This window comes from Mauremys mutica, chromosome 3 (genome assembly GCF_020497125.1).
Source record: "Mauremys mutica isolate MM-2020 ecotype Southern chromosome 3, ASM2049712v1, whole genome shotgun sequence".
NCBI classification, from domain to species: Eukaryota; Metazoa; Chordata; order Testudines; family Geoemydidae; genus Mauremys; species Mauremys mutica.
The window spans coordinates 146,746,708-146,756,404 of NC_059074.1; the positions used below are offsets into that span (position 1 = coordinate 146,746,708).

At 47.9% G+C, this 9,697-nt stretch overlaps 1 protein-coding gene across 6 annotated transcripts in view; it reads left to right on the forward strand.

The window, feature by feature from the left end:
- Positions 1-1,849, forward strand: part of LTBP1 (latent transforming growth factor beta binding protein 1) — a 331,513-nt gene extending 329,664 nt beyond the window's left edge. For all 6 annotated transcript variants that reach the window (XM_045009926.1, XM_045009927.1, XM_045009928.1 and 3 more), the window contains one exon: positions 800-1,849. In XM_045009926.1, the coding sequence (XP_044865861.1) occupies positions 800-969 (170 nt within the window). In that variant the 3' untranslated portion in view covers positions 970-1,849. The remainder of the gene's footprint in view (positions 1-799) is intronic.
- The last annotated feature ends 7,848 nt before the right edge of the window (positions 1,850-9,697 follow it).

Sequence of the window (9,697 nt, forward strand, 5' to 3'; positions counted from 1 at the left end):
GAGCCTCCTCATTTTTGTTGGTAAATATCAATTTCACCATGTACATGCATATTGACAAAAAAAATTTCCTTCGGTGATTGAAATTTATAGATAGGCAAAGTAAGAAAAATGCTGCTTCAGAACTTATTAGAGTTTGACATAGGATATTTATTTTGTATGTTTTGACATGCGATGTTGACAATTAGTGTTTTAACAGTTATAAAACTTTAATTTTTTGAATCTGTGTCTACTGTCATTAAATAATTGTCTGACCCCACCCAAAAAAATTTCTTCTGATTGCAAACATTTTCACAGATAAAAATTGAAATGTTTAAAATCCATAATTTTGTGCAAATGTGAAAATGTATTTAGATAAAAATAGAAAAAAGCTAAAAATAAACATTGATATTATCTGTTGAAATTAGAAAAAAATAAAAATCAAATTCTGCCAAACCTATTTAGAAGTGAGTATTAATAATAATTGTTTGTTAACAGCCTGGATTGAATTCAAACTAGTGATTTAGTAGTGAAAGACTGTTTAAACCATTACTGATTCCCTATGATATCCACTTCACTGTTTTCTTTTCCATTAAATGTGTGTTCATTAAAAAGCTTTTGATCCTCCCTAATATAGTTCTGCCTAATCTGAAGTTAATACACAGTTTATCACGTTTTCATACATGTTCTACCATTGATGATGATAGAAGTTAATTTAATGCATCCAGGAGGAAATAGTCTTTGTGGAGGAAAATGGCAACATTGACATGTTTAGTTATACTGCAGTTTTATCTACATATTCTGGTGTGTCTGTTTTTTGCAGATGTGAATGAATGCAATGAACTGAACAGTAGGATGTCTCTCTGCAAGAACGCCAAGTGCATTAACACAGAAGGTTCGTACAAGTGTTTGTGTCTGCCAGGCTATGTACCTTCAGACAAGCCAAACTACTGCACACCACTGAACTCAGAAATAGACAGTGAACTGGAGTAGAGGAGAATCTACATAACCTAAGCCCATATACTCTGCACTGTATAAAGAAAACGAAGAAATGTATTTAACATGAGCTGAGGATGCACCCAATTTAGAGTGATGACTATATGGAAAACAGCATTCAAATGTGTTTTCTTGAAGGTGAAATGTGATGGGTTGATATTCATCAGGTTCACTGAAATGACAGACCAAATGGACACATTTCTCTATATGGAAGAAAAACAAGTATATAGTGTGTTCATAAGTACAACTCATTGGAAATGGGCAAAACAGTGCTGTTATTTTAAACAGAAGAGGGGGTGGTTGTTTTGGTTTTTTTTGTTTTTACTATTGCTTGATTTAATTGGCATTTAAATAGCAGTGAAAATATTTTATATTGCTTTTTTCATTTTTTGATTGTGCAGTTCCTTTCCTACCGTTTCTCTTCAAAACGTCTTTTTCTGAACAGTGCAAATTCTTTTATACAGATTTTTAAAGCCATTTTAGAAAAGTTGTAACACAGGGTAATGCTCCTCCAGTTCTTTTCTGGACTGGAACATTGGTCACTGACGTTTTTAATTGCCAGTTGTCTGCCCTGTGGAGCAGGCACTGTTTGTTTTCAAATGTTTATACACCTTGGAGAAAAGTCCTTTGTACTCATTTTGTATTCTACATGGTCTTTTACTGCACTTAAAATCCTTAGAACCTTTCTTGCCAAGTTTCAAAGCTGCTAGTAGACGACCATTGGATTCTTTTTGTATATTAAAACAAAAGATTTAAGCTCATGTCTGTATTGTAATATGTAAATTGAACACAAAAGAGATCTTGTATGATTACCCTAACATATTAAAGCTGTATATTATAACTCAATAAAATCACTTTTTTTTCTTTTTCTTTTTTTAGAAAAGAAGCTGTTTATTAATTGTAGATTATTTTATTTCTTTCATGGACTTACTGATTTTTATTGGCATTTGTTTTCTCATGTTTTACAATGGAGTCAACAAAATTAGGGTACCAGTATATATCTCACTAACCAATATTCTCATACACTATTGGATTTATTTTACACTAGTCTAGTTTTAAGGATTCATCGTGTTATTTTTTTCTTCTCCCATATCAAGGCCAAGACTTTCATTGCAGGAGGTCAGACTAGATGATCACGATGGTCCCTTCTGACCTTAGTCTATAGGCAGGGCCGGCTCCAGGTACCAGCATTCCAAGCTTGTGCTTGGGGCGGCAGTCTGCAAGGGGCGGCAGTCCCTGTTGTTTTGCCCCCAAGCAGCGTGCCGAATTGCCGCTGCGGACAGCAGGGGCAGTCCGTGTGCCCTTAGGGCGGCACACGCATTTCCGCGGCGGCAGCAATTCGGCAGCAGCTTCTATGTTTAGCTGTCCGCGGCGGCTTCAGCTAAACATAGAAGCTGCCGCCGAATTGCCACCGCCGCGGAAATGCGCCTGCCACCCTAAGGGCACACGGACTGCCCCCGCCACCCACGGCGGCAATTCGGTGCGCTGCTTGGGGCGGCGAAAACTGTCGAGCCAGCCCTGTCTATAGGCACCCTCCAAAAGACTCAAAGTTAGACTCCTACGGGGAGAATTTCAAACACTCAAGGGAATTAGGCTTGAAAGTTGACTTTTCATTGGTTTTGTGCTTCTAACTCCCTTGGGTACTTTGGAAAATATCCCCACTAAATCCTTAGTTAGGCACCTATGTAAGTGGCTTGATTTTCAAAAGCAACTCCCACTAAAGTCAATGAGACTATTGGCACAACTAAAAGCTGAAAATGAGTAATGGTGGTACAGTCTAGCCCCAAGTGGGCTATGCTGGTAGAAGAGACCTATCAGGAGAAGTAGTATAATTCACTATGTTCCTGTTATAACAGAGGCCACAAGCTCCATGCCCTTCATGCTAATCAGCTAGAGGAGCAAATCTTCCTTCTTGGCGTAGTTGAAAATAGATGAAAGTGGCATGAAGGATGGAGAGTCCTGGAGCAGCAGCACTCTGTCACAGTTCTCTATGTGGGTATCATTCACTTCAGGCTGATGGTGATGGTTCTGGGATTACGTGTGGATGAACGAAGACGAGCACAGAGAAGGTGAGAGAAAGAGAGAGAGAGAGAAACAGGTTTAACAGAGAAGGGAGATGTTTAGCACAAGTGCAGAGAGAAGTAAGATTAATCAAAATGGACATAAAGGAGGGAAGAAAGACTACAAGAGAAGCTGAAAAAAGAGGTCTTAAAGCAAAAAAAGATAAATAAAAAAATATAAAAATATTTTAAATAGGTAATGTAATGGGTTGGTGGTGGTTGCCTTTCCCCTCCCCCCCTCCGGTTCTGTGGGAGGTCACTACGCCCCTGTGTGTCACCCACCATGGGGGAATTAGCGGGGCAACACACAGGGCTGGGGCTCTGGCCTTCAGTCAGAGCAGAGCAACAAACAGGAGGCTCAAGCCAGTAGTCGGGTGGGGCAAGAAGTCCTTCAGGCTCAGGCAGCGGTAGAGCACCCAAATACAGTCCAGGGGACTCAGGCAAGATTCACAGAGCCCAGTGTCCTAGCTTGGCTGACTATAGGCTGATACAGGCCTCCTGGCCTACAGAGCGGGAGTACCCCCACCCCAGGGGTGGGGTGGCAGGAGGGATGCAGGCCCGCCAAACTCCACCGCATCCCAGTCCAGGGCCCTCACAGTGGCGGGGTTTCCACCACTGGGTCAGTGGGGATCCACCCGCAACACACTGACCTTGTACCAGGCCAGCTCTTTTGTTGTCTTGTTTTCCAGAGCTACTTCCTACCCTCCCCCTCAGGGTGTATCTGGATCCGTAGGGGGTCCTCTGGTTGTCAGGGAGAAGTCCTGCAGCAGTCCCAGCAACTCCTCCGTGGCTTGGTCAGCAGGTGGCTCCCAGCTTCACAGGGGCCTGTGGCAGTCTCCCAGCTCAGGAGCAGGCAGGAGGCATCTGGCTCCTTCGGCAGCTGCAGCCCAACTAAGCTCCCAGACCTGCCTTTTATACTTCCTATCCCACCCGCTGACTTCCAGTGGGAGGGCTGAGGGCAGCCTGGCTCCGCCCACCAGGGCTCAATGAGTGGTCCTTCCCCCCTCTGTGTCTGTGGGAGGCCACTCCGCCTCACTACAGGTAATCACAGAAATGTAGGAGTGGAAAAGACCTCGATAGGTCATTTACTTCAGTCCCTTGCATCCAAGGCAGGATTAAGTATTATCTAGACTAGTGGAACACAAACTTTTTAACTCGCCCCTCCTAGTGGGGCCACCCCACAGATTGAAGACCTCTGCTCTAGACCATCCCTGATAGGTGTTTGTCTAACCTGTTCTTAAAAACCTTCAATGACGGAGATTCCACAATCTCCCTTAGTAATTTGTTCCACTTCCTTACAGTAGGAAGTTTTTCCGAATGTCTAACCTAAATCTCCCTTCCTGCAATTTAAGCCCATTACTTCTTTTCCTGTCCTCAGTGGTAAAGGAGAACAATTATCACCTTCCTCTTTATAACAACCTTTTCCATACTTGAAGACTGTTACCATGTTCCCCTTCAGTCTTCTCTTTTCCAGAATAAACAAACCCAATTTTTTCAATCTTTCCTCGTATGCCCTGGCTTGGGTCGAGTCCAGTACTGCCCCTATTAACTCTATCCCCTGGATGGGAAACAGGGTCGATTTCTCTTCATTTAGGAGTAGACCCAGACTCTCGAAGGTAGCTCTGATAAATGTGACCTGAATTTCCACCTGGGTCCTGGAGTGGCCTTTGATCAGCTAGTCGTCGAGGTACAGAAAAATCTGTACCTGGTGCCTCCAAGAATGTGGCAACGACTGCCATGCCCTTGGTGAATACTCGAGGTGCTGCTGACAAGCCGAATGGGAGGACAATAGATTGGTAGTGGGTACCGTTGACCACAAACGTGAGGTACTTCCTGTGGGGCAGAGTGATTGCGATGTGAAAATACGTGTCCTTCAAGTCAAGGGCGGCATACCAATCTCCTGGATCTAGTAAGGGGATGATGGAGACCATGCGGAACTTGAGTTTCTTTACAAACTTGCTGAGTTTTCGCAGGTCCAGGATAAGCCTGAGGCCACCTTTGGCTTTTGGTATTAGGAAATACTGGGAATAGAAGCCCTCGCCTGAGGAACCTCCTCCACTGCCCCTAGAGATAGAAGCAACTGCACCTCCTGGATGAGGAGTTGCTCCTGAGAAGGGTCCCTGAAGAGGGACGGGGAAGGGGGGTGGAAGGGTGGGAGGGCACAGAATTGGATGGAGTATCCCCTCTCTACCGTGTGGATCACCCAGCAGTCCGAAGTGATGCAGGACCATGCACGGGAGAAAAGGGATAGTCGTCAGGAAAAAGTAAGGCAGGGTAGATCCAGTCTCTGATCTGGTGCGCTGTCCTCGGCCACATGTTCAAAAGGCCGGTTTAGGGCTAGAGGGCAGATTGGGCTGGCCAGAGCCCTGGCCTGAGGATGGGTGTTGCCGCCTCCTGCCATTCCTGATCCTCTTCTGAGAACCATCTTGTCCGTTCTGCTGATGGAATCTCGGAGGGGGTTGCAGTTGGAAGTGTCTCCACTGTGTGGTGGGAGTGTCCAGGCCCAACGACTTGAGGGTGGCTCGTGAGTCTTTCAGGCTCTGCAGCCTCTTTTCTGTCTTCTCAGAAAACAGTGTCACACCCTCAAATGGGAGATCCTGAATAGTCTGCTGGATCTTGTAAGGGATCCCTGAGACTTGGAGCTAGGATCCCCTCCTCATGGCTACCCCAGTCGCCATGACCCTAGTTGCAGCATCTGCAATGTCCAATGCAGCCTGGAGGGATGCCTGGGAGACTAGCTTTCCCTCCTCCACCAAGGCTGAGAACTTGGTTCGACGGGAGGCGCTCTGTAAATTTGGTCATCGCCACACCGGTGTTATACAAGTACCTGCTGATGATGGCCTGTTGGTTCGAGATACAAAGCTGCAGACCCCTTGTGGAATAGACCTTTCTCCCAACAAGGTCTAGATGCCTAGCCTCCCTGTTTTTAGGAAACCCTGTCCTCCCTTGGAAACCCTGTCTCTCACGCTGGTTAGCAGTGTCCACAACAAGAGAATCGGGGTGGGTGGGAGTATAAATGTTTGAACCCTCTGGAGGGCACGAAATAACACCTCTCATTGTGCTTGGCAGTGGGCAGCAAGGAAGCTGGGGTCTGCCACAGGGTCTTTTTAATGTTTTTAATAAGTGGAACGGCAATACGGGAAGGTCCTGAGGGGGCGAGGATGTCCACCATGGGATCAGCTTCCTCGACTACTTCCTCGGCCTTAATGCCCAGACCCTGCGCAGCAACTGCTGCAGCACCCTGTTGTCCTCGAGCACCGGGGTTATGGCTGTATCTGCCAATGCTTCATCAGGTGACGAAGAAGAGGAAGCACTTATACAGAGCAGATGCTCCCTGCCATCTGCCCCCAGGGGGTCCCTAGACTCTTGGGGCAGCTTCAGTGCCAGTGGTGCGCTCGACAGTGCCAGGGCTGCAGACACTGGACCAAGTGTTAGTGCCATCATCAGTACGATGGGAGGAACCATCGATGGAGCCGGTGCCAATCCGCTTGTCTGCGCCAATAAAGATGGAGGGCCCATCACCAGCATTGGTGCCAGGGCCATCAGTGCCTGCGCCATAGTCGACGTTGACAATGGTGCCAGTGTGGAAGTTGGGTGCATCAGCGTTGCCAAGGGCGGAGCTGGGATCGGTGCCGAGCACAGTGCCGGAGTCGATGACGGTGCAGCTGTCAGAGGCATTGGTGCGTGGGCAGGCGCTGAGGGCAGATGCGTAGCCAATGGCGAGATAAAGGTGGCTGAGGCCACAGAAGATGCTGTGTAGGTGACCTTTGGGCCCTCCTTGTCCTTGGTGAAAGGACCAGGGGGGTCCAGAAGGGCCACGGTAGTGGGTTCTGCCACTGCAGAGGCCACACCGGGGCTCCCTCCTGTTTCTCCCAGACCTCTATCTGCGGCTCCTGCTTCTCCTGGAGCAACAGGAGTCGGACACTAACTCCAAGGTCTCCGAGACTGAAGACCATGGCGGAGCCTCACCTCAGTGCCTCCAGTGTTGAGAGCTCGGGGAGGGGGTAGCCTCTGTGTCCAAGTGGGCTGATGCTGAGGGACACGGAGAGGGAGAGCGCCTGGACATCATAGCTGGCTTCCCTCTGGAGTGCACCAAGGGGCAGGGTGGGTCTGTCCACACTGGATGGTCTTCCCTCCTTTGGGGCGAAAACGGCACCGTAAGCTGTAGCTGCTGTGTAGGGGCTGGCAACCGAGGGGGTCCCGGACTCAACTGCCTCACCTGGGCAGGAGTTGACGCAGTCCTGGTAGGGGATCCGGAGCTGTGGCCCACCTGGGGTCTCACTTGTCTGGATTTAGCTGGAGGTGAGCGGCTGTCCAGCTTCTTTTTCTTCTGAGGCACCGGCACTTGACGACGCTACCGGGGCACTCCGCGTCAAGGACGAAGTGTTAGGAGCTGAGTCCCCTGAGTCGGAGTGGGGGCTTAGGGCTGCCTCCATGAGGATCACCTTAAGCCACTGTTCCCTTTAAGAGTTCTAGGGTGGAACTCGCAGCAGATCTTACAGCGATCCTTTTGGTGGCCCTCCCCGAGGGACCGTAAACACAAAGAGTGTGGATCGCTCTTCGGCATGCGCTTCATGCAGGCCACATAGATTTTAAACCCTGGGGACTGCAGCATACCATGGCTCTGGGGAGGCAGAATGGGAGGGAAACCCCCAACAACTCTATACTAAGAACTCTAATACAAAGAACGGATACTATGGTAACTATATAGAGTAACTACAGAACACGCTTGCTAAGCAAGGGCTAAGGGAAGTTCCAGACAACTGTCACTGGCAGCAAGAAGGAAATGAAGGGGTGGCAGGTCGGCAGGGCTCTATATTGAGTGCCATGAAGGCACGACTCCAGGGGGTGCCCAGGCCAGCCCGACGGATGCTGCTGAGGGAAAATCTTCCGGCCATCATCCAAGTGCGCACGCACACACCTGATTGGAATGGACATGAACAAGCACTCAAAGAAGAACAAGCACTGACTGGTGGGACCACATCGTTATGCAGTTATGGGATGTCGAGCAGTGGCTGCAGAACTTTTGCATGCAGAAGGCCACTTTCCAGGAACTTTGGCAGAGTTTTTCCCAGCCCTGAAGCACAGCAATGCTAAAATGAGAGCTGCTTTGACAGTGGAGAAGCAAGAGACGATCACTGTGGGAAAGCTTGCAATGCCAGCCTTCTACCGGTCAATGGGAAATCAATTTGGAGTTGGTAAATGTACCGTGGGAGCTGTTGTGATCCAAGTGTGCAAGACCATTAATACTTCTCCTACAAAGGATAGTGACTCTGAGCAATGTGCAGGACGCAGTGGATGGTTTTGCTGTGAGGGGGTTCCCTAGCTGCAGGGGGCGATAGATGGCATGCATATCCCTAGCTTGGCACCAGACTACCTTTCCAGAGAGTACATAAACCAAAAGGGATACTTTTTTATTGTGCTTCAAGCACTGGCGGATCACAGGGGTATTTCACCGACATCAGCATAGTATGGTCAAGAAAGGTGAATGACGCACACATCTTTAAGAACACGTGTCTGTTCAGAAAGTTGCAAGCAGGGACTTCCTTTCCAGATCAGAGAATAACCATCGATGATGTTGAAATGCCAATAGTGAATCTGGGAGATCCAGTTCCCCACACTATTGTATTCCTCTCATGTACTTCTGATGATGTTAATAGCTCTAAAAATGATACACTCCCGGTGAAATCCCAGCCCCAGTGAAGTCCATGGGAGTTTTGCCACTGACTTGCATGGAGCCAGGATTTCACCCTCCATTCTGGTTCATTTCCCCTTCCTTACTTAAACTTACTCTCAAGCCTCAGGTGGTCTGCCCAACTAGCAACAGATCACAGAGCAGAAACAAAAAGCACTTGAACACAATGTGCTCATTTCAGCTAATCTAAAGCCCACACTTGTATTTGTACCTGCTGCTGACTTGTTTTCAGCAGCATGTGAAAATCACCTGGGTTCCTAGTTTCTTGCTGACACTCTGCCCCCTCTCCCTTCCCTATGAGGCACTCCAGGTGAAATCATGGTCACCCCTCTCATTGGAGTCACTTCTTTGATCCAGACAATAATTCAGCCTCTGGTCACATTCCAGGTCCTCTTCTGCGCTCCACTTCAGATGAATCTTCTCTCAACTCTTCCCCTGCAAACCCCTCCATCAACTCCAAATCCCTTGTTATCCACATAGTCCCCTCTAACTGCAGTTTCCCTGTACTTTCAATTTCACCATTCCAGTCCTCTTGTCTCGCTATAAATCTGCTTTCTCCTCATCCTTTCCAGTCAACTATAATTAAGTTGATATGATAAGTTTATGGAGGGGATGGTATGATGGGATAGCCTAATTTTGGCAATTAATTGATCTTTGACTATTAGGGGTAAATATACTCAATGGCCTGTGATGGGATGTTAGATGGGGTGGGATCTGAGTTACTACAGAGAATTCTTTCCTGGGTGTTTGGCTGGTGAGTCTTGCCCACATGCTCAGGGTTTAGCTGATCACCATATTTGGGGTCCGGAAAGAATTTTCCTCCAAGGCAGATTGGCAGAGGCCCTGGGAGGTTTTCGCCTTCTACAGCGTGAGGCACGGGTCACTTGCTGGTGGATTCTCTGCACCTTGAAGTCTTTAAACCATGCTTTGAGGTCTTCAATAGCGCTCAGACATAGGTCAGGGCAGGGGT